The sequence below is a fragment of the Littorina saxatilis genome, linkage group LG3 (assembly GCF_037325665.1).
Source record: "Littorina saxatilis isolate snail1 linkage group LG3, US_GU_Lsax_2.0, whole genome shotgun sequence".
In the NCBI taxonomy this organism is placed as follows: domain Eukaryota; kingdom Metazoa; phylum Mollusca; class Gastropoda; order Littorinimorpha; family Littorinidae; genus Littorina; species Littorina saxatilis.
In genome coordinates, this window is record NC_090247.1 from 6,578,671 (window position 1) to 6,604,821 (window position 26,151).

At 40.5% G+C, this 26,151-nt stretch overlaps 1 protein-coding gene across 1 annotated transcript in view; it reads left to right on the forward strand.

Annotated features, from left to right (window-relative positions):
- LOC138961083 (receptor-type tyrosine-protein phosphatase H-like) overlaps positions 1-21,611 on the forward strand; it is a 52,219-nt gene extending 30,608 nt beyond the window's left edge. The window contains exons 15-24 of the mRNA XM_070332678.1: positions 1,710-1,787; positions 3,073-3,157; positions 5,182-5,278; positions 7,670-7,740; positions 15,104-15,238; positions 16,122-16,253; positions 16,593-16,747; positions 19,434-19,578; positions 20,017-20,296; positions 21,474-21,611. Of these exons, the coding sequence (XP_070188779.1) occupies positions 1,710-1,787; positions 3,073-3,157; positions 5,182-5,278; positions 7,670-7,740; positions 15,104-15,238; positions 16,122-16,253; positions 16,593-16,747; positions 19,434-19,578; positions 20,017-20,296; positions 21,474-21,538 (1,243 nt within the window). The 3' untranslated portion in view covers positions 21,539-21,611. The remainder of the gene's footprint in view (positions 1-1,709; positions 1,788-3,072; positions 3,158-5,181; positions 5,279-7,669; positions 7,741-15,103; positions 15,239-16,121; positions 16,254-16,592; positions 16,748-19,433; positions 19,579-20,016; positions 20,297-21,473) is intronic.
- Positions 21,612-26,151: the final 4,540 nt, after the last annotated feature.

Below are 26,151 nucleotides of genomic sequence, written 5' to 3' on the forward strand. Positions count from 1 at the left end.
ATCATTTGCGTAAGTGCGTGTACCCGTGGTTTGTTAGAATGCGCCGTGCGGCCCGGGTCCTCCGTCTTCAGCATTCGGGGTTTTCTGTCGGGGTTACCTCACCCTTAGCTCATGGCCCGTACGTCCTACCCTGAGAGCACAGGGGGGAGGATTTTCCGGGATCCCACCCGGAGCCAGTTTGGTCCGCGGCCGCAAGCGGCTGATCTCCATATCTGAAGACCGTTCCCCTATCCGCCACCCGGGGACGCGCTGGGTTGGGGGTGGTCGCCCCACTGAAAATCCCACACTGGGTTAAGAAAGATCAGCCTGTCCCAGGCTCCTTGCATGAAACGGCATAAAATAAACAATAATACATTTTTTTTTTAAATAAGTGAGGTACATGTTTAGGCTAGGGGGGGGGGGGGGGTTGCGCAACCCCCATAACCCCCCGGTAGTCCGGCCCTGCCATACATCCTAACCTTGTTTTGTTATGAATTGCTAGGACTGGGTGGCCGAGTGATAACGCACTTGCGCTCGGAAGCGAGAGGTTGCGAGTTCGACCCTGGGTCAGGGCGTTAGCAATGTTCTCCCCCCTTTCCTAACCTAGGTGGTGGGTTCAAGTGCTAGTCTTTCGGATGAGACGAAAAACCGAGGTCCCTTCGTGTACACTACATTGGGGTGTGCACTTTAAAGATCCCACGATTGACAAAAGGGTCTTTCCTGGCAAAATTGTATAGGCATAGATAAAAATGTCCACCAAAATACCCGTGTGACTTGGAATAATAGGCCGTGAAAAGTAGGATATGCGCCGAAATGGCTGCGATCTGCTGGCCGATGTGAATGCGTGATGTATTGTGTAACAAAATTCCATCTCACACGGCATCAATAAATCCCCGCGCCTTGAATATGTGACCCTCCACCACGAAATGAGTCGCATGTCACCTCGCGCGGTACTGCGCTAGGCTTAATATAAGTCCTGGGAGTGTCTGGTAACAGTGTGAGGGTCACCTTAGTCACAGGCTTATAACTCAAACAGTTTTCGCTCTTTTCTAAAACGGTTTTCACCACTGGATAGAGCATAAAAAACTCTTTAAGAAAATGTAAAAATATGAAAATCATGCAAAGGTGACATGCGACTCATTTCGTGGTGGAGGGTCACATATGTGCGCGATATAAATTGCATAAAATAAAAATTAAAAAATAAAAAAATAAAACCCTGCGCTTAGAACTGTACCCACGGAATACGCGCGATATAAGCCTCATATTGATTGATTGATTGATTGATTGATGAATTGTGTTATTCATTGTTTAATTTTCGAATATGGTGACATTTGTAACCATCTTGCACTTTGATTAACACGGGGGGGGGGGGGGGGTGTCCTGATTTGGCCTATATGGTCCGCTGGACCCAAAAAGCTACAACTAACTAAGTAACTATTCGCACACTGAAGTATACATTTATTGCAGTGGCGTTTCATCTCATTGGTGTTTGTATAATAAGTGTATAAATACCATATTTGTATACTATGTATTTATAATATAGTTAGGAAATGTTGCGAGACGAGAAAAGTGACTAGAAATGATACCCTTATCTAATAAAGATCATGCAATCATTGAAAAAATTAATCTCTCTCTCTCTCTCTCTCTCTCTCTCTCTCTCTCTCTCTCTCTCTCTCTCTCTCTCTCTCTCTGTCAATGTCTTTAATATGAGTTGTTGGTGTTGCCCGCAGGATGCAGGTGTCATCAAAGACACAGGATCTCTCGGAATGGGGCAATGAAATGGACAATCTGAAACGCCGTCCCTTGAAGTGAGTACCATGAGAGAGTTGGCTGTATGAGTGATGAACGTGACTGGTTTATGAATGATTGCCTCTGCAAGTTGACTTTTTACCTTGTTCGACTTTAAAGGTCGATATATTCTTGCGATTAGCTTACATTGTCTTTGCGATTATTGTTGTCTTCGTCCTCTTCCGTCTCCTCTTTGTCATCATCATCATCATCATCATCGTCGTCATCGCCGTCGTCATCATCATCATCGTCGTCGTCGTCGTCATCGTCGTCGTCATCATCATCACCATCATCATCATCATCATCGTCATCATCATCATCGTCATCGTCATCTTCATCATCAGCATCATCAGCATCATCAGCATCATCAGCATCATCATCATCTCCCTGTCTCTACCTGTCTTTCTCGCTCTCTATCTCTCTCTGTGTCTGTCTGTCTGTCTCTCTCTCTCTGTCTCGGTATATATTTCTCTGTCTGTCCGTCTGTCTCTGTGTCTCTGTGTCTGTCTGTCTGTCTGTCTGTCTGTCTCTCTCTCTCTCTCTCTCTCTCTCTCTCTCTCTCTCTCTCTCTCTCTCTCTCTCTCTTTCTCTTCTCTCTCTTCCTTCGGTTTGTTTCTAATTTAATTAATAATGTTGATTTGTGTTTTTTTAATTGCTGATAACTTTAGTTTAAATGTTGTAGTTGGAATTAAGAGATTTCATGTATATCTCACAAACTTTTATAAAATCAAAAACAATTAAAGAATTAGGCTACATCAAGAAAATGATCTGTTATCTCATAAATATAATCCTTAGAGGCAAATGTAAATGAAAACAATTCCACATTGATTGGCTTCCATTTGAAAATTCGAGGTTATAATAGCCGATTGACGCTCGACTAAAGCTGTCATCAGTAGTTGGTCCCGAAAATTGTACTCTGAACGCCGGAACCCTTATATTGACAATGTGATCTCGTATGATCTTCTGGAGCGATGTTATACCCCCTTTTCTTGTCCTCTTATTTTCACGGCGTTGTAGTAACTTTTACCAGATGAATCTGTATTCAACAGAATTTAGACCATCACCACTATCACCACCACTATCTCTTTCTTTTTCTGTCTCTCTCTTCTAGTTTCCACCTTTTATTGTATTATTTTGTAGACGTGTTTTATCGTGTGTGTGTATTAGGTATTAGGTATGTCTGTTTGTTTGTGTATGCATGTATATGCCCAGTTGTATTTAAATGTATGTGCAAATACAAAATAATTATAAAAAAGGAAATGGAAAATTATTAATTTTTTTTTTTTTTAAAATCTTAACTTTCAGAAGGCCAATGAAGCTAACAACACTGGAGAGTGTGATCTCCAAGAAACAACGTGATGACTTCATGCTGCTGCGAGATGAGTTTGAGGTAATTAACCATATCTAATTAATATCAATCAGTAATTAAATTAATTAAAAAGATCTCAAAATACATTGTTTTGCATGCAATTGATAGTGACAATTAGAGTTTGCGTTCAAAGTAAGAAGTAATGCCAATTAATGTATAAGATCGCAAACAACATTGTTTTGCATGCAAATGATTGTGACAATTAACATTTTCGTTCAAACTCCTGACTTTGTGTTATTACGTGTCAAGGGACAAAACTATGAAAAAAAGGGGTTCTGACTTTCTGTGAACATGTACAATAGTGTGTTTGAATGTAGTTTGACCGGCTCAGTGTGTTAACTTAAATCGTCTTCCATCTTTTCCCTTTCGCTGCTTCTTGTCCGCATCTCCAATCCAAGTTCATTACCTCCGAATGTTACCTCCACCAACCTACCCCCACATAACTATCCCTATCAGCGCCACATCGGGTCACATCCCCCCCAGCCCCCCCCCCCCCCTTCCCTCCTCTACCACCCATCCAACCTTCAACGATCTTCCTCCTCCCCTTATCACCCTCCCTCTCTCCCTCCCTCCCTCTTTCTGCCCCCTCGCCCACTCACATGCACTAGTTATACTTCCTTCCAATTCCATCTCCTCGCTCTCGCCTTCCAATTACTATATCATTCTCAACGTCACGACTCCAAGGTTCCAAGGGAGAGCAAAACAGCCAACAGTTTGAAAATATTAGAGGATTTGTTTCCCTTGGCATACCCATCATTGGACTCGCTGTTTTTAGTAAAACCAAAGATTTCGCAAACTCAACTTGTCGAAGGCATCTTGCAAGCGATTTTTTTTCTACAATTTTGAGATTGTAAGTCCATTAATTATCTGTATCTTAAGTGTTTGTGTGTATGTCCACTTAAACGACCACTGGGGCGAACGATCGAGAGTGGAGAAATAGATGTTCAGCTTCTCTCAGAGGGTGTGGAGATAGCTCAGTGGTTAGCGGCGCTGGCTTTGAAACCAGTTTGTCGCTACCGGCGACGTACTGTTAATGCAAGGCTTTGTTTTGTCAATAATTAAACGTTTGAATAACCTACCATTCTTGTCTTCGTTTCATTGTGAATGTTGGAACGTTAGCAGTCTATCTGGTGAAGGGTTTCAGTTAAGGGGGTTCTTAATTGAGCCCGAAGTCGACATCGCCCAGTTAGGGACAGACTTTAACGACGTTCTTTCTTTATTTGGTGTTTAAAGGCACAGTAAGCCTCCCGTAAACCATCACAGATACGGTCAGGCTTTTACACACAGTACAAACACCCTTTTATTTAAACACTCACCGATTGAGAACATCCCAGGTGCCCTCCGTAAAGAGCGAACAATTTTCAAAGAATTTATTTTTGCGTAGTTTATCTTACCCCTGAGCCATCGTGAACCCGTGTGATCCAGTTTCCCTTTTTCACAATGTAGTCGTCAGTTAGTCATTTGAATGCAACTCGATGTCAGCTTATCTACAATAGCACGTTTTTATGAACGAAACAAACGGCTGTGGTTCACAAGAACTCTAGCGATGGCTTTTGACTGTTGAGAGGAACGGCGATATGCACTAAACCGTCGTCTGCTACGACCATTGCGTGACCCTGCTTCCGGGCTTTTCTTTTTTCAAACTTTCACAACTTCGAATTGTACTGATCTTGTCTTGATGAAAAAAGAATTATTTTATGATTAAAGAATGTTTGTGTAACACGCTGTCAATTTATTATTTAGATTTTAAAAGTTAGGTCTAGCGCAAAAACGCACCACGGTCCAAAAACATTCTGATAATCATCGATCCACGGCTATCGCCAGTTTACATCGATAGAAGGAGACCCGAAGGGAAGTAACTCATTTTTGACCTGAGTTCAGGATGGGTCCAACAAGTGTTCGAGACAATCTGCAAAATTAATTCTTTAAAAATTGCTCGCTCTTTACGTAGGGCACCTAGGATGTTCCCGTTTGGTGAGCGTTCAAATGGAAGGGTGTTTGTACTGTGTGTAAAGGACAGCCTTTAACTTTTGCGTGTTGCACAGGACCTGTGTATTATCACACGGACCAAGAAGATTCCCAATACCGCCAGTCTCATGGACATCAACCTCAGCAAGAACCGATACGCCGACATTCTGGCCTGTAAGTGTGGACAGCTCTTTTATTCGAGACACGTTTCCATATGACCCTAGTTATTGTGTATATTTACTCATGTAACAAGCAAAGAACCGACACGCCGATATTCTGGCCTCTAAGTATGGACAGCTCCTGTATTACGCCGCCTTTATACGGCGGTGTATAGGAATCGCTTTGTTCCTATGTGTGTTTGTCTGTCTATCTGTCTTCGGATAAGACTTGTATCTCTGGTACTCTGGGTTCAATTGAGCTGATTAGAGACATGTTTCCATATGGCCCGAATGATTGTGTATATTTACTCAGTTAACTAGCAAAGAAACAAACTAATAAAGAGCACCACCGCGAACACCAACACTGGTCAAGACGAAGACGAAGAAAAATGTGATGTTCTGCTGTTGATGTTGTTGTCGTAGTTTTGTTTTTGTTTTGCAGTGGGTTTTTTTTCTTCTTTTTTACATTTAGTCAAGTTTTGACTAAATGTTTTAACATAGAGGGGGAATCGAGACGAGGGTCGTGGTGTATGTGTGTGTGTCTGTCTGTCTGTCTGTCTGTCTGTGCGTGTGTGTGTGTAGAGCGATTCAGACTAAACTACTGGGCCGATCTTTATGAAATTTGACATGAGAGTTCCTGGGAATGATATCCCCGGAATTTTTTTTTTTTTCGATAGATGTCTTTGATGACGTCATACCCGGCTTTTTGTAAAAGTTGAGGCGGCACTGTCACACCCTCATTTTTCAATCAAATTGATTGAAATTTTGGCCAAGCAATCTTCGACAAAGGCCGGACTTCGGTATTGCATTTCAGCTTGGTGGCTTAAAAATTAATTGATGACTTTGGTCATTAAAAATCTGAAAATTGTAAAAAAAAAAATGTTTATAAAACGATCCAAATTTACGTTCATCTTATTCTTCATCATTTTCTGATTCCAAAAACATAGAAATATGTTATATTTGGATTAAAAACAAGCTCTGAAAATTAAAAATATAAAAATTATGATCAAAATTAAATTTTCGAAATCAATTTAAAAACACTTTCATCTTATTCCTTGTCGGTTCCTGATTCCAAAAACATATAGATATGATATGTTTGGATTAAAAACACGCTCAGAAAGTTAAAACGAAGAGAGGTACAGAAAAGCGTGCTATCCTTCTCAGCGCAACTACTACCCCGCTCTTCTTGTCAATTTCACTGCCTTTGCCACCAGCGGTGGACTTACGATGCTACGATTATACGGTCTTGCTGAAAAATTGCATTGCGTTCAGTTTCATTCTGTGAGTTCGACAGCTTGACTAAATGTTGTATTTTCGCCTTACGCGACTTGTTTTAAATTATAATCGTTCATCATTGAATTTGAGTCAGCGTTTGCTTTAGTGCACAATTGGGTGTTGGTGCGGCGTCCATGTTCCCGTTGTGCGGTTCCAGTATTGTTTTCTGTGTGGCTTTCTTTCTTTCTCGGCTTCTCCATTTTCAAAAGTCCCATTTTTACATTTAGTCAAACTATGACTAAATGTTTTAACATCGAGGGGGGAATCGAGACGAGGGTCGTGGTGTATGTGTGTGTGTATGTGTGTGTGTGTGTGTGTGTGTGTGTGTGTGTGTGTGTGTGTGTGTGTGTGTGTGTGCGTGTAGAGCGATTCAGACCAAACTACTGGACCGATCTTTATGAAATTTGACATGAAAGTTCCTGGGTATGATATTCCCATACGTTTTTTTCATTTTTTTGATAAATGTCTTTGATGACGTCATATCCGGCTTTTCGTGGAAGTTGAGGCGGCACTGTCACGCCCTCATTTTTCAACCAAATTGGTTGAAATTTTGGTCAAGTAATCTTCGACGAAGCCCGGACTTCCGTATTGCATTTCAGCGTGGTGGCTTAAAAATTAATTAATGACTTTGGTCATTAAAAATCTGAAAATTGTAAAAAAAATATTTCTTTTATAAAACGATCCAAATTTACGTTCATCTTATTCTCCATCATTTGCTGATTCAAAAAACATATAAATATGTTATATTTGGATTAAAAACAAGCTCTGAAAATTAAATATATAAAAATTATTATCAAAATTAAATTGTCGAAATCAATTTAAAAACACTTTCATCTTATTCCTTGTCGGTTCCTGATTCCAAAAACATATAGATATGATATGTTTGGATTAAAAACACGCTCAGAAAGTTAAAACAAAGAGAGGTACAGAAAAGCGTGCTATCCTTCTTAGCGCAACTACTACCCCGCTCTTCTTGTCAATTTCACTGCCTTTGCCGTGAGCGGTGGACTGACGATGTTACGAGTATACGGTCTTGCTGAAAAATGGCATTGCGTTCAGTTTCATTCTGTGAGTTCGACAGCTACTTGACTAAATATTTTATTTTCGCCTTACGCGACTTGTTGGTTTTCAGATGACCACAGCCGTGTGAAACTGACCGCTGACGACGAGGGCAGTGATTACATCAACGCCAACTTTGTGCCGGTCAGTATCACCTGCCTAATGAACTGAGGATGATAACAAGTTAACTTAGTCAGATCGCTTTTTGAAGATAAGATTGTAAACAAAGTGTGAAGCAGTTAGCGCGCAAGAGAAATACAATGACTTGGACTCCCGAGGCAGGGATAGGAACACCTACATAATCATATATGGCCAGGAATCTGTCAGTGTGTCCAAAAAGTGTTACACAAACACCATTTTTTAGACTTGCTTTATCTTATTAATGTTGTTGTGGGTAAGAAAGGAGATGTGGTTTTTAGCAGAATAAAACTGTTTTTATTGGTATGGGCCACCTGGGGCAGTTAAAAACCCGTTATAAACCGTTATTTTCTAATTTTTCACCGATCTTTATGAAATGTTGTGGTTAGGTTGGTTGTCCCTAACTGAATTTCAACAAGAATAAAAAGTTGATTTTTGGCAGTTAAAAAACCGTTAAATCCCGTTTTTTCACCAATCTTTATGAAATTTTGTGAGTAGGTCCGTTGTCCATAACTGAGTTTCAATACGTACTTTTCAGAAGAAAAACAAGCTTTTGTCAGTTATAAACCGTTATTTTCTAATTTTTCACCGATCTTTATGAAATGTTGTGAATTTCAACAAGAATAAAAAGTAAAATTTTGGCAGTTAAAAAAACGTTAAATCCCGTTTTTTCAGGAATCTGTCAGTGTGTCCAAAAAGTGTTACACAAACACCATTTTTTAGACTTGCTTTATCTTATTAATGTTGTTGTGGGTAAGAAAGGAGATGTGGTTTTTAGCAGAATAAAACTGTTTTTATTGGTATGGGCCACCTGGGGGGGGTCAGTATAGTGTCTTGAGCACTTAAGGGGAGGTTCTAGCATGGGTGAAAGCGATTTTTCCAAAAAAATGTGATTTTGGGGTTCTTGCAATAATGGGTAGATAAAACATTGTATAGTATTGTGGTGGAAGAAATTTCACCAAATCATTAAACTGTTAAAATGACAGTTTAACCGCCAAAAAACACTCTGCTCCTTGTTTCTTGGTCCCTAATCGTCGGATTTACACCAACATTGGCACAGTGATCCATTGTCCCTAACTGATCTCCAATACAAACTTTTCAAGAAGAAAAAGTTAATTATTGGCAGTTAAAAAAAAAACTTTATAAACCGTTATTTTCTAATTTTTCACCGATCTTTATGAAATGTTGTGGTTAGGTTGGTTGTCCCTAACTGAATTTCAACAAGAATAAAAAGTTGATTTTTGGCAGTTAAAAAACCGTTAAATCCCGTTTTTTCACCAATCTTTATGAAATTTTGTGAGTAGGTCCGTTGTCCATAACTGAGTTTCAATACGTACTTTTCAGAAGAAAACCAAGCTTTTGTCAGTTATAAACCGTTATTTTCTAATTTTTCACCGATCTTTATGAAATGTTGTGAATTTCAACAAGAATAAAAAGTAAAATTTTGGCAGTTAAGAAAACGTTAAATCCCGTAAGATCTACTTTATTCATAGGTTTGTGTGTGTTCGTTTGTAAGAGCAGTGAGTGATAATAGCATGACGTTAGGCTTTTTGAGCTAGCATCGTGGCTTACGCGCTTAGGACGAGGATGTTAATGACAAAACCAGGAAATCCCAACAAAGTGTCTGTGCATCAGTCATTCCTGTCCCTTTTCTAAGTTACACACACACACACACACACACACACACACACACACACACACACACACACGCACACGCACACACACACACACTGAAAAAAACATATGCAAGCATCAACATTTCAACGAGACAAACCCAATGCTGGTGTGTCGAAGGAGACAGCCACAGCGGGCTTGTTCGAATCAAAGTATCACACCATATCTTCAGCGTATTACCAATACCTGTCCCAATATAGACCAGTTGGTCTAAGAGGACGTTAAACCCTAATAGTCAGTCAGTCTCTCTCTCTCTCTCTCTCCCCCTCTCTCTCTCTCTCTATTCCTGTCACCGCCCTCAATCTGTGCCTTGTACGATGATCTGGTAATTTTATTTAAGTTTATTTTATTTAATTAATTTTATTTAAGTTTTTACCTTGTGTTTTGTGTTGAAAAATAAATACATACTCCAGAATTGACAAAACGTGTCTTGTACATTTTACGTGTTCTTTGTAAAATATTGCCCCAGCCCCTCCACCTGTGAAGAAAGGACACCTGTCTAATAGGGACACCATTACCATACCCTTAGGGTGTCCTTTAGAGACAGGTTTTACTGTACTGCCGAACAACACTTTTCTTCCAAGTTCCATTGTAACGAAACACTTGCCTGGAATTGTAATGTCTTTTATACACTTAAATACCTGCCCACAGATAAAATGGAGCCACAACCCCAAACCAAATATAATATCCCATCTAAAAAAAAAAGTAACATCCCCAAACGCAAGATAATTAACCCTAACTGCCGGATGCAAATTGAAACACATTTTTACACCCCCGGTATAGGGGTGTGTATAGGTTTCGCTCGGTGTGTTTGTTTGTTTGTTTGTTTGTTTGTCTTCGCATATAGATCTCAAGAATGAACGGACCGATCGTCACCAAACTTGGTGAACAGGTTCTATACATTCCTGAGACGGTCCTTACAAAAATTGGGACCAGTCAAACACACGGTTAGGGAGTTATTGGTGGATTAAAATTATACAAGGACTTATAGAGGGACATCTTCATGGTCAAAGGGAAATAACCATTCTCACTCAGTCGCTGCCACCAACTGAGAAGGTTATTTCCCTTTGACGGGGTTTTTTTCCTACCTCGGAGGAATTTCTTGTTTTCATTAGTTTTAATTATATTTTGCCTGAGGAAAACAAAACAGCCTGAAATGGACTGGGTGGTCGAGTGGTAACGCACTTGCGCTCGGAAGCGAGAGGTTGCGAGTTCGAACCTGGGTCAGGGCGTTAGCAATTTTCTCCCCCCTTTCCTAACCTAGGTGGTGGGTTCAAGTGCTAGTCTTTCGGATGAGACGAAAAACCGAGGTCCCTTCGTGTACACTACATTGGGGTGTGCACGTTAAAGATCCCATGATTGACAAAAGGGTCTTTCCTGGCAAAATTGTATAGGCATAGATAAAAAATGTCCACCAAATACCCGTTTGACTTGGAATAATAGGCCGCGAAAAGTAAATATTCGCCGCAATGGCTTGAGGTTTACTGGCCGATGTGAATGCGTTATATATTGTGTCTAAAAAATGTCTGTTTGTCTGTAAAAAAATTCAATTTCAAACGGCAGAAATTAATATGTAAAGCGCGGAGAGCAACGGTTAATTATGGTTCGCGCTATATAAGCTCTCATGATAATAATAATAATAATAAGAACAAGTCGCGTAAGGCGAAAATACAACATTTAGTCAAGTAGCTGTCGAACTTACAGAATGAAACTGAACGCAATGCAATTTTTCAGTAAGACCGTATACTCGTAACATCGTCAGTCCACCGCTCATGCTCGTGGCAAAGGCAGTGAATTTGACAAGAAGAGCGGTTTAGTAGTTGCGCTGAGAAAGATAGCACGCTTTTCTATACCTTTCTTCGTTTTAACTTTCTGGGCGTGTTTTAATCGAAACATATCATATCTATATGTTTTTGGAATCAGGAACCGACGAGGAATAAGATGGCCTGTTTTCTAATTGATTTCGAAAATTTAATTTTGATAATAATTTTTATATATTTAATTTTCAGAGCTTGTTTTTAATCCAAATATAACATATTTATATGTTTTTGGAATCAAAAAATTATGGAGAATAAGATGAACGTAAATTTGGATCGTTTTATAATTAATTTTTTTTTTTTTACAATTTTCAGATTTTTAATGACCAAAGTCATTAATTAATTTTTAAGCCACCACGCTGAAATGCAATACCGAAGTCCGGGCTTCGTCGAAGACTACTTGACCAAAATTTCAACCAATTTGGTTGAAAAATGAGAGCGTGACAGTGCCGCCTCAACTTTCACAAAAAGCCGGATATGACGTCATCAAAGACATTTATCGAAAAAACGGAAAAAAAGGGGATATCAATCCAAGGAACTCTCATGTAAAATGTCATAAAGATCGGTCCAGTAGTTTGGTCTGAATCGCTCTACACGCACGCACGCACACACACACACACACACACACACACACACACACACACACACACACACACACACACACACACACACATACACCACGACCCTCTTTTCGATTCCCCCTCTATGTTAAAACATTTAGTCAAAACTTGACTAAATGTAAAAATTAGATAGCATGACTAACCTACCTCCCTAAGAATATTTGCAATTGCCAATGAGCTTTGATCATATAAACTAAGAATGTCACAGACCTATGGGTAACCAAGCACCACTAACACCTACACAAAACCACCACCCCCCAAAAAAAAAAATTCAACAACATTCGATTTTCGACTGAATCATTCAGGTACGAATACTTTTTCCTTTCAAACATTGTTTTTATCATGTTTGGTAAGAAATCACTCGATTTATAGCATTTGCATTCTCAAAAGTGATGTACGTTACTATTTGGATGACGACCATGCACACTTTACCCGTGGGGCTGGGCTCGTCCATCTCGCACGTAGGTGTGAAAGTCCTGTTGTCATTGATAGATCATATGCAAATGACCAAGGGAGACTAGTTAGGTCACGCTTGTCACAACATCTCGGCAAAACGAGAACGTTTTATTTTGGTTATAAGTAATTTTTCTTTACACAAAATCAACAAATCGTGTCGATTTTCACGAATCACAGACAAAGCATGCATTGCAAGCAATTTTTTAAATATTATTTTAGACTTAGTAGACTGTGTGAACCTCGAAATCGATCTTTGGCGGCCATCTTACATTTACCGCGGACTGTACGACCGTTTGACTGACCGATACCGAATTTACACAAGGATAATAACGTACATCTCGCATCACTTTTCCAAGCGAAATGAACGAAGTTGGCAGCTCCGTCGAGCTCATTTTTGGTCTCATTAAACACTGCATTCATTTCCTGTCTGGTTTGTATGAAGGATTTACCGGTCGCGCACGTGTTCGGAGTACAGTTCTTACAAAACTGAAAGCACCCAAAATCGCGTAACGCTTTTTTCTCCAGAATGACTAGGTAAGGTTGGAATCACAAGTCTATTATTCATTGCTTACGGCATAAATTTGCCACCATGTTATACCAAAACGTTCGTCCATTCATCCTCTTTCATCCAACACAAAAATGTTCTTTGCAAAAAAAGTTTATTAGAAGCAGGAGCCTGCCAAATAATTCAAGCGGGCTCTTTCCTTCTTTCGACGCCATGACAGATTCTTGGCCATATATACTTTTACATCGAAATGGTAACACACACATGACCCTACCATACCGTACGGCGCTACCAACTGTTTTCTTTGTCCTGTAGGCCCTATGCGTGTGTTCATGTTATTCACACCCTGAGACTTTCGCTGTAAACTTGGGATTTGTGTCGTGCGTACGGGGGTGCTCGTATTCCAAAGAGAGTATGCACAAGACTCACTCTGTGAAATAAATCCCTCGCCGAACTCGGGGCTCGAACCCAAGCCGGTAGCGACAAACTGGTTTCAAAGCCAGCGCCTCCAACCACTGAGCTATCTCCACGCCCTCTGAGAGAAGCTGAACATCTAATTGTGCTGGTGAACTATAACTTGCTTCTCGTCTGCACGATTATATAGGTTACACCACCAAAGATCTGCCCAAGCTTTTGCATAGCATATGGTCAAACAAAAAATATATGTTGGTCTGGGGTATCCCGCCGACCCTAAAACTTTGTTTTCATTTCTCAAAAAAAAGCAAAAAAACTGTTGGCACATTTTGCGAATCATACCGAGACTAAGGGAAGTAATCTCCTTTAAAATCGACTAAATTCGAAATTCTAATTAAAATGTTGGGTTTGTTGTGGCTTTAAGTTGAAAAGTAATCTTACCCTTGACAGATCACTCAGTGAATGTCATGATCTTTTCAGGCTATTTGTTTCGATTACAAATCAAACCAAAAAAATGTCTTTGAGCAGGATAACCGGCACGGTTGGCCTAGTGGTAAGGCGTCCGCCCCGTGATCGGGAGGTCGTGGGTTCGAACCCCGGCCGGGTTATACCTAAGACTTTAAAATTGGCAATCTAGTGGCTGCTCCGCCTGGCGTCTGGCATTATGCTAGGACTGGTTGGTCCGGTGTCAGAATAATGTGACTGGGTGAGACATGAAGCCTGTGCTGCGACTTCTGTCTTGTGTGTGGCGCACGTTATATGTCAAAGCAACACCGCCCTGATATGGCCCTTCGTGGTCGGCTGGGCGTTAAGCAAACAAACAAAACAAAATCGTTGAGCAGGATACAGATAGTACGTACTTATTATCGCATTTTTACTGATCAGATGGCAAACACAGCTGTTGTCATTGGTCAACTAGGAACTGTATATCAATTGATATCGCGCAGGTAGTTCCTGGTGAATTTGATATCGTGCAGGAAGTAGTTTTCCATTTGTAATTTTGAAGAAAAAATATCACCTGAAGGAAACACAAGTCTCCCATTCTTTTAAAGCGTCAATTTGTAAAAGGAAAGTAATTGCATCAGAAAGATGAAGCTGTGTAATGAATAAATACACACTTTTTCCACCCACCTTTAACAGAGAAGTAGTAGAATGGTATGCTTTAATCTTACCTAGGGAGGCGCCTGGAACAGCCGTAAACAACCTGAACTTTCGAGCGAGAAGCGAGTTCTCTTGCAGGATATCAGCGTACATCACTCGCGTATAGGCTAGAAATGAGCAGCCGATTTAAACGTTTTGCTCCAGCATGAATCACTGTCCCATCCCTCTTTGTCGTAGCCATGCAAAATCCACACACAAAACTCAACAGCTTCAAAACAGTCACGAAGGCTATCGGAAGACGCCATCTTTGAAAGTTGTTTAGAATGTTGTGTCGTCTGCAGATGACGATTCGACAACATTTTAAACACTGCAGTCCGTCGATATCGACAAAGAACTTGAAGCTGTCATCTACACAGAAAATGAGCTATAGAGTACTTCACCGATACAGTCCTGGGCACTTCAGTTAGACTGGGGTTTATGGGTTCTTCTTCCGAAATAGAATGCGATATAATCGTTATCGTTCGATTTGACTGCGATATCCAGATGTATCAGTGCCAATGTCTCGAAAGGCTCCTTCTGCCCCCTTCCCTCTCACACACACATGCACTAGTTATTCTTCCTTCAAATTTCAAATTCCACGCCAAAGCTCACGCCTCGATCTGATATGAGTTCATCTTTCTCGACATTGGCACTGATAAATCTAGATATCCAGTCAAATCTAACGATAACTAATAGTGTATTGTTTAGCTCATATTTTTGTTCATCCTTGTTCTCCAAACCAGGGCTACAATCGGGAGGACGAGTACGTTGCGTGCCAGGGCCCCCTGCCCTACACTGTCGGTGACTTCTGGAGGATGGTGTGGGAACACCGCATGCCTATCATCGTCATGCTGACACAGCCCAAGGAAAATGGCAAGGTGTGTGTGTGTGTGTGTGTGTGTGTGTGTGTGTGTGTGTGTGTGTGTGTGTCTGTCTGTCTGTCTGTCTGTCTGTGTCTGTCTGTGTCTGTGTCTGTGTAGAGCGATATAGAAAAAAACTACTGGACCGAACTTTATGAAACTTGATATGAGAGTTCCTGGGTATGATATCCCCAGATATTTGTTTCATTTTTTGAGAAAAGTCTTTGATGACGTCATATCCGGCTTTTTTCGTGAAAGTTGAGGCCGCACTGTCACGTCCTCATTTCTTAATCAAATTGATTGACATTTTGAGCAAGCAATCTTCGACAAAGTCCAAACTATGGGATTGAATTTCAGCTTGATAGCATAGATATTAATGAATAAGTTTGCTCATTAAAGTTGTCATGAAAATCGAATGTTCACCAACAGAATGTATAATGAGTGCATCGTATTCCTCAGCTTCTCTTGAATCCAAAATCATGTACATAATATGTCATGTTTACTCCTAAACATGGGCTCAGAATTACAGAAAATAGGTTAAGTAAGTACTGCGTTAGCAATTAATTAAGCTACAGCCGGGCGGAGACGAGCGTGACCCTTTTCGGTCTTTGGGTGTGGGTTAGTCCAGACTATTTTAAAATAAGTAGTCAGCTTGACTACATGTTTTGATATCGCTTCACGCGACTTGTTGTAAAACTACTATTGGCACTTTAGAAATTGATTCATCAAAACATTTCAACTCTCCACATCAAGTGCTGAGGGTGTTGATGTTTGGTGTGTGACCAAGTGTAGTTATGGTCTTATGCCATGCACAAGCCTGCCGAGACCTGAGATGTTGAGCCGAACTGTTTCGCGAGAAGGAGTGTGTCTGTAATGTTAAAGTTGTGTTGCCATCGTTCAGATCAAGTGTGAGCAGTACTGGCCGGCAGAGAGAGGGGAAGAGGTGGAATACGACAACATGAAGGTCACCAACATTTCTGTCTCCAACGTCAACGACTACAACATCACCATCTTCTCCATCTCCAACATGCAGGTATGTGCCACGTTTATTGTTTCGCTGGTCATCCAGTTTTGGGCAAAAATCAAGAGTAAAGTCCAAAGTTAATCATTTCTGTCAACAGTCCGTCAAGTAGTAAATAGATCTGTTAAGTGTAAGCAGACGGAATCGAATTGTAATGTCAGAGTTACCATTTTCTATCCTTTTTTTCTCCCCAAAACACAGTAATGGTTATCTGTGCACGAGTGGATAACTCTTTAAAGACCGATAGGTCGAAGTTCTAATGAATATTTCGTTTTGTCTATACTACCTTACACATTTCTAGGTTTTTCATAAAAAGAGTGACTGACTATTCTCCTATCTTTGGCTCTACAGGAGGAGAGCCAGCCGTTTGAGGTGGTGCACTTCCATCACCTCGAGTGGCCTGACATGACCGCTGACATCTCCCCCGAGTCCATGATCGAGTTCCTGACAGTGGTACGCCAGCACGTGCGTCCTGACAAGCCGGGACCCATGGTGGTGCACTGCAGGTAGGGAGGAGGAGGATGATGTGTTTGTGTGTAAGTGTGTGTGTGTGTGGGGGGGTTGTGTGAGAGGGTCGCGTTTGTGTGCGTGTGTGTGTGTGTGGGGGGGGGGGGGGTGGATGTGTGTGCGTGATAGGGTGGAGTAGTAGGGTTGCACAGATCAGGAAGATATCAAGACACCAGGACAGGGGTTGAAGTAGCATATGTCTTTTATTCTAACGTATACCAGAAGGCAGTGTAGTTCACTTCTCAAAATAGAGCACACGCTTACACATCTGACAATGAAGTTATGGAACTTTAAAACACTCGTCTGCCGAAAGTCGTCTCGCTGATAAGAAATCAGTTATCAAACACAGTCCGTTTACAGTCAAATAATCAGTCCAGGAAAGTTTACAATAGGATTCAGTGTCTCATCGAACACCGGTTTTACATCACTTGAACAAACACACAGATTCTCTACATGGTCTTCACAACACGAATTCACAGGTCAGACTGTTCAGCTCCCCGCTGTTTACGAGTAAAGCGCGCGCACATCTTCTTCTTCTTCTTCTGCGTTCGTGGGCTGAAACTCCCACGTACATTCGTGTTTTTGCACGAGTGGAATTTTACGTGTATGACCGTTTTTACCCCGCCATGTAGGCAGCCATACGCCGCTTTCGGAGGAAGCATGCTGGGTATTTTTGTGTTTCTATAACCCACCGAAATCTGACATGGATTACAGGATCTTTTCCGTGCGCACTTGGTCTTGTGCTTGCGTGTACACACGAAGGGGGATAAGCCACAATCAGGTCTGCACATAAGTTGACCTGGGAGATCGAACACATCTCCACACTTAACCCACCAGGCGACCGCGGCCGGGATTCGAACCCTGGACCTTCCGATTAAGAGGCCGACGTCTTACCACCCCGCCACAGCGCCCGTCACGCGCGCACATCAACTAAGGATTAACACCCAAAAAACGCACGATGGCGACACCACTGTAACGAAGACATACACACATCACTGGTTCCAGGGAGATCATTGGGGTAGGGACTGAAAAAGGGGAACAAGACATTAAACACACAATGATCGTGATTCTCCAGCCTGTTACTTATGTTTTGTGGGATGTCTGTGTGTATGCGTGTTTATCTGTGCGTGAATGTCTGTTTGTCGGTCTGTCGGTTCGTCTGTATTAATAAGTGGTATGAGCATATACGTTTCTGAATGTTTTTATTTTTGAAGTCGGCGATGGGGTAATAAGAGAGGATGGAGTGGGAGGCATACGCGCTTCCGAATAGGGCAGGTCCAAATGGTGACACAATCCAAGAAGGTGTTTTTGTGTGCGTGTAGGGGAGGCATGTATAAGACTCAATGGCTAAAAGCAGCAAGATTTCCAACACTGTTGCATGGTCTGTTTACCTATCCTGGAGAGCATTGTACGTATATCCAGGTGTTTTGAGTCAATCAATCAATCAATATGAGGCTTATATCGCGCGTATTCCGTGGGTACAGTTCTAAGCGCAGGGATTTTTTTAAATTTTTTTTATGCAATTTATATCGCGCACATATTCAAGGCGCAGGGATTTATTTATGTCGTGTGAGATGGAATTTTGTTACACAATACATCACGCATTCACATCGGCCAGCAGATCGCAGCCATTTCGGCGCATATCCTACTTTTCACGGCCTATTATTCCAAGTCACTCGGGTATTTTGGTGGACATTTTTACCTATGCCTATACAATTTTGCCAGGAAAGACCCTTTTGTCAATCGTGGGATCTTTAACGTGCACACCCCAATGTAGTGTACACGAAGGGACCTCGGTTTGTCGTCTCATCCGAAAGACTAGCACTTGAACCCACCACCTAGGTTAGGAAAGGGGGGAGAAAATTGCTAACGCCCTGACCCAGGGTCGAACTCGCAACCTCTCGCTTCCGAGCGCAAGTGCGTTACCACTCGGCCACCCAGTCCAGTAAAGCAAGCACCCAAATAGGATGAAAAATATCCCTTTGAAGCATATGCCATTCGACTTAAAATGGAGAAAAATGCTGGTCTGAAATTCGCATTATCATTTCTTAACATATCTTTCTTTTTGTCTTAAAAGATTTGATTCATGATTATTTGAACTGGTAGAAATCGATAATTATGCACAGAATGATAGTAGTTATCTTCAATACTTTACTCAACACCTTTGGAATGAATTGAAATAAATAAAATACAAGAATTACGGGTACAGAAAATAAAGACAAAGTTGAAACATGTTTTTTAAAAAGTTGGAAAATTTTTCTTGGTTGTGATGAGATTCTAACCCGTGACCGCCAAGATAACGGCTTGCCTGTCAGGCGCTCTACCGAATTAAGAAGCATTAATTTCAAGTGTGACCGACATTATGTTGGTAGTCCAGATCCGAAATGCATTGACCAATCGCCAAAATGATTTCTCTACCCAGAATGCCAAACGGGTCAGGAGATTTTTAAGATTTAGGTTGGGACGCCGACGCTCTATGGTCGGTTTATTATGATAATAAAGGGAAGCAAGCGGTTAAAAACGGGCGTCGACAGAGCCAATGGAGGGGGATACGAACTTGTAGATCATATCGCTGTGGTACTACGTAAGTCTTTTTTCACGCAATGACTTTATGAATGCTAGTACATCTCATGCACAATTGATACAAGCATGATTTATACATATTCATAAACTTTCTCTGAACAGCGCTGGCGTAGGACGTACGGGCACCTTCATTAGCATAGACTACGCCATGCAGTTCATCAGCCAGCGTCCAAGCAGAGACGAGCTTGACATCTTTGGGTTCATCTTACGCATGCGTCAGTCTCGAGGCAAAATGATCCAGACAGAAGTAAGCTTTGTGTCTGATGACCTGCTTCTTAATTGGCAACTTTTACTTTCAAATTTTTTTGTTTGTGTGTTATAAATTGTCGACTTGCAAAACAGAAAGCACAATTATTTACTGCGCTATTATCATGTTGTATTACCTTGGCCTTGTAATATGGTATAGTGATTCGAGATGTGTCGGAAACGTGATTCTTTCTTTTTTTCCAAGGACCCCCTATAATGTTTTCGGGTCGTATTGCAGACAAACAAACAGAGACAAAGGGTGAGGTGCAACTGTCGTTAATTCAGTAACCACATGGAAGTTCCCCGTCCGGAAGTATCTCGTGCGCATGACTAATGTAGACATAGAACCGCGATAGCGCATAGGTACTGTACTGCACTTGTGGTCAAAGGGAAACAACTGCATACTAGCCATGATACCATCAACTTTTCTTTTTCCCAGGACCAGTATCTCTTCATCCACCAATGCGCGCGCTTCCTGATGGCGGAGAGACGACGGAGAGAGTCTGAGGGGACCGGAAACGGAAAGAGGTGTCTCCCCCACGCCTCCTCCACCACTTCCATCGACTCGGCCAGGGGCGATTCTCGTTGCAGCCTGCAGAACGGAGACTTGGAGGAACTGGCTCTGGAACCCGCAGACATGGACACAGTGGAACTGGACACCAATGAGGATTTGCCCCGTTCAGATGCTGAGGCTGGTGATGTGGAGATGAGTGTCTACGGTGAGAACAAGAACAGGTCAATAATTCAACAATTACAATACCACTACCAACTCCTCTAGTTGATAAGCCCAATATCATAAAGGCGTGTGTTTTAGAGGTGGCAGTGAATACATGGTGTATAAGCTTATTGTTTGTGTGTGTCTATGGTGAGAACAAGAACAGGTTAATAATCTAACAATAACAATAACAATAACAATAACAACACTTTGAATTGATACTCCAAAAAGCATAACAGCGTTTGTGTTAGAGGTGGCAGTGATTCAATGGTGTATAACCTTCTTTTTTTGTGTGTGACTTCAGTGAAAACAAGAACACGTCAATAATTAAGAAATTAAATATAGTGAAATAATTTGATAACGCCGTATAGCATTGAAGCGTTTGTGTTGGAGGTGACAGGGAGTTGATGATGTATAAGCGTCGCTGTTTTTGTTGGCGGTGTTGGTAGAAGTGGTTAGTTAGTAAGTTAGTTAGTTGTTGCTTTTTGGGTCAAGCGGACCTTATAGGCCAAATCAGGACCCCGGTAGAAGTGGTGTTATTGTTGTTGGTGATGAAGGTGTTGTTGTTGTTGGTGGTGGTGGTGATGAAGGTGTTGTTGTTGTTGTTGTTGTTCTCTTAGCTGTTATTTGGTATTACTCTTTTAAATGCATCTGTGTTTCGTCTTAGTTGTTGTTTTTATGTAAGGCAAAAAAAAAAAATAGGTCTGTTTACGGTAACCCGACAGACCCTATTTTTTTCGCGCGACCCTAGACTTTTTTTTGGCATTTGGAGAAAAAAAACAAAAAAAAAAAAATAACGTAAAAATATGGTTTTTTGGAAAAAAACAAAAAAAAAATCCCGACCTACCGACCCTATTTTTTGGGCCTATGTTACCGTAAACAGACCTTTTTTTTTGGCCTAAGCATAAGCATACATTTCAAAATGGAATGAAGTTTTGATCATGGATAGTCCTTACACTTCATTAAGATTATGCATTCTGTTTTTGTCCTCAGAACTACACAATAAACACGTCGAACAAAAAAATTTTAGGCGGAAAATGAGTTTCCTATAAACAGAAATTATGATTTGAAAAAAAAGTCTAACAGATATCTCATCGAACGAAACGCCTTTCGCGGAAACGTTAATGGTCAGTGTACAAACATTAATTAACATGTTGTTGTTGTTGTATTTGTTGCGACAGATATGACGGCCTGTGATGATGGTCCGATATCTGCGTCCAGCACGGAGAACCTGTGTGTCCCTTGACCAGCCACTGCATGAGAGACAGAAACAGAGATTCCGTACAGTGACACCTCCCCCCACCCCATACCACCCCCATTCACCCCCCTCCCCATGCCACCCCCCACCCGCCTCCCCCCTCGCTGCCGGGGTGAAGACTCTCACTTTTTGTATAACCTGTTTTCTCAGATTTCCGTTTCATAACCTCTGTAAATGTACCCCCATTTTAAGATCCCCTCCTTTTAGGCCTAAAAAAAAAATAGGTGTGGTTACGGTAACCCGACCTACCCTATTTTTGGGGGCCGACCCTATAACTTTTTATTACATTTGTCAAAAAAATACCCAAAACAACAAGTAAACGAGTGCAGAAAACGCAATGAAAGCGAAAGCGCCCGAGTCGCACACTTATTTCCCTGTCAAGTAGGTTTAATGTGTACACATTAGAAAAAAAAGTTTAAAAAAAAAAGTGATTGCCTACCTTCCTACCCTATTTGTTTTGGCTATGTTACCGTAACCACACCTATTACTTTTGTTGGCCTTACACACCTGATTTTGGAGATGGTTTGAGGTCATACAAGGGGGGTAATCAGGGTTTCATTTACTAGTGCGCCCTGCGTCATTGCCGCATTACATCTGAAAATGTCCCATCACAGTTTGCGTCAGTGCGTCAAAGGGCGCATTGAGATTACGTTCCACTGCGCCAGCAAATGTACACTTTACATCGGATTACACACACACACACATACACACACACACACACACACACACACACACACACACACACACACACACACACACACACACACACACACACACACATATGGTCAGTTAGGTATAAACCCCCCCCCAAATATCAGCTGTGCCTTACTGGAGCTGTCTAGTTAGAGGGGGAGGGGGGATAATTATGTTGTAGCTTATGTAATGAACATATTTTGTTCATTTTGACTTATTTCCCAAGGTATATCTGTGTTTATGATAGCTCTTTTTTTCCTCTACCAGATCATTTGCTCAAATGTGAATACCTTTTTCAGTATGTCCGTTTCTTGTATTTGAAAAACATTTTACCTTCATAACTTGCATTTTGATGTCCTGACTTTTTACTTGTCACTTTTTATAGCAGTGTTACTGTAATAAGAAAATATAATTATGGTATGAAGTTAAATAAGTATCATGTCTTCCTTTCTCTGCCTACGCTTCACCTTGTTCATCTATTGCTGTCCATTTTTCTTTGTTTACAAACCAAGAAATAAATCCATTTTATTTCAATTTCATAGCATTTTTCTTTTCTTTTTATTGTATTCATTTATTCATATCATATGTTGATATGATAGTGTTCATTTTTTGGCTCACGTAAGTGTAGCCTATGCGATGGTAAACTGTGTCTGTCTGTGCGTGTGTATGTGTGCGTGTATGTGATAGAAACTTTAACATTTGAAGACGTCACATTATGGCGTAAGAGGGTTTGACGTCACGCGAAGGAATTACTGAAAGTCTCGGTCATTGTTATTTTGAGCGGGCCGAGACTAGTTGGCAGTCGTGTCCCTGTAAGTAGGCTACACATGCAGACAGACAGATCTAGATCTAGTGTCTCGCTTTCTTGCACAGTGTCACCTATGCTTACTGTGTGTTTGTGTGTGTGTGTGTGTGTGTGTGTGTGTGTGTGTGTGTGTGTGTGTGTGTGTGTATGTGTGACGGAGTGATTGAGTTTGTGTTACTGTTTGTCGATTTCTTACGTGAGCCTTGAAGGCTTCGCCTCTTGTTTTATGTGTATTCTGTTTTGTACTTACAATGCCCAAGAACAAGTATAAACATGTTAAAATAAAGTATTATGTAACCATTAACTTCGAACCATCTCAGCCATATTCTGCTGCAGAAAACCACACAATATTTTGTTCAAGACAAGCGTACCATGGTTCATCGGATCAAAACTGATATAAACGTATTTTTATTGCAACAATGTGTCAATCATAGACATTCTGTGTATGAAGTAGAACATTTAAATATCGAAAAGTGTAATTGTTTTTGATTTCAAGACAGCACAATTCTTATTTCAGCGTTTTTTCCCGGTGATATATGCCATGCTGATTTAGCAATGTTACACAACAAAAAACATTTTGAATAAGTATATATTTGTCTTTTGAACTCTACCCAGCAAAAACGAATCCTTCACTTAAACATTCTCCTTTGTTGCCTTCCTACTTTTTACACCCCCGGTATAGGGGTGTGTATAGGATTCGGTCGATGTGTTTGTTTGTTTGTGTTCGCATATAGATCTCAAGAATGAACGGACCGATCGTCACCAAACTTGGTGAACAGGTTCTATACATTCCTGAGACGGTCCTTACAAACATTGGGACCAGTCAAACACACGGTTAGGGAGTTATTGGTGTGTATAGGATTCGGTCGATGTGTTTGTTTGTTTGTTTGTGTTCGCATATAGATCTCAAGAATGAACGGACCGATCGTCACCAAACTTGGTGTACAGGTTCTATACATTCCTGAGACGGTCCTTACAAACATTGGGACCAGTCAAACACACGGTTAGGGAGTTATTGGTGTGTATAGGATTCGGTCGATGTGTTTGTTTGTTTGTTTGTGTTCGCATATAGATCTCAAGAATGAACGGACCGATCGTCACCAAACTTGGTGAACAGGTTCTATACATTCCTGAGACGGTCCTTACAAAAATTGGGACCAGTCAAACACACGGTTATGGAGTTATTGGTGGATTAAAATTATACAAGGACTTATAGAGGGACATCTTAATGGTCAAAGGGAAATAAACATTCTCACTCAGTCACTGCCACCAACTGAGAAGGTTATTTCCCTTTGACGGGGGTGTTTTTCCTACCTCGGAGGAATTTCTTGTTTTTAATAAAAACTGACGTGGTAGAGATTGGTGTTTTTAATTTAACGAAAGATAAAAAGTTAAATGTACTATTGTTTTGTACAGAACATGATTTCCTTGTATTTTGAATAGCATATAAAATCAAAAATTGAACAGGGGATATATACTGTTGTTTGTATAACTCTCTCTGGTCCTGTTGAGAATATTGATATTGTTTTTGTCAACATCGCCACGCGTATCCAAACGGCGTTGGTATGTGCGCGAGTGTCTGTTCGCGTCAGTGAGTGCATTTTTGTGTGTGCGTCGATGAGATAGGGTTTTAATTCCTTCAGGCTGATACGTTTTTAGACTTGCTTTGTGTGATTCGATACAGCGTTTGTGTGCGTGTCTGCGTGTGTGACCTATTTCAACGTTAATCAGGACAATTAAGTCTGATATTAGCCATAAAACTCATGTCTGTTTGGGAATGATTCATACAGCTTTGCGAGTGTTTGTTAATTTAATGTTTGTTTGTTTTTTGCTTTTTTGTATATGTGTTATACTATAATTTAGAATTAAAGTATAAGGTAAGTCCCTTTTTGATCGAGAGCTGATTGTAACAGATGTAAATGCTTTTACAATTATCATTGCAATGATGTACGTTTTTGCCTTTGATTTTTTTTTATTGGTGGTTGGTTTATCAATTGATTGATTATTATGGATGTACCAATCGATAGATTGGTTGATATTTTTCCTGATGTTATTTTGATGTAATATTGAAATCCTTGTTGTTTTATTATTTTGCTTGTGTAAACTTGCTTTCATGTACAGATTGGCCCATATTTGTCATAATCTAAAGGGAATATATCTAACAAAAAAACTGTCTCAAATCGCCCCAAGTCTATACAATTCAGCTTGGGGGTTCCCGGTTGTTATTTTGTGACCACACACCTAGAATACCTTAACTCCAAGTTTTCGTCCTACCTTTTGACCCTGGGTATTCCATGCGCTATTCCTAGAGATACAGACTTGAAATTGGGCCGAGAGCAACAGAGTTCGTTTTGGGGATTGAATAGATGAAAACACGCACGGATAATGTCTTAGAATAAGTGTTTGAAAAACACTCTCGACAAAAAAAGAAAAGCAATACACATAAAAATAGCATACGCGTGTACCTTAAAGATCACTACGCTAAGCACATTGTTGAATAACACATTGGCTAAAGATTCTGTTTAGTCTGTCCTCTTGTCAAGAACCGTTGGCGTATTTAAGAGCATTTTTGTTACTTGGACACATAACTCATAACATTTTAACTCATAACTCATAACATTTTATTGATCCAACAAAGGAAATTAATTTAGTCATCAGCACATATAGGTCATTAATTAATAACTATAAAAGAATAAAAGAAGAAAATTCATAAAACCCATGATATAAAAATACCCTTTTTTCTTGCACACCTGACACACCGACACACCAATACACATGCATACATGCCTACATACATACCTACATACATACCTACATACATACCTACATACATACATACATACATACATACATACATACATACATACATACATACATACATACATACATACATACATACATACATACATACATACATTCCATGTTAAAGTGTAGTTAAGAACATCACAGTAATTATATCATTGTTTGGATTAACAGATAAGTTTTTATGTAAATGATGATAACAACAATCCATAATTAACGCTATTGCACTACCAAGGAAGAGACCAACCAAACACATAAAAACCAATAACAGTAATCATCATCAGTTATCACAGGTATCACA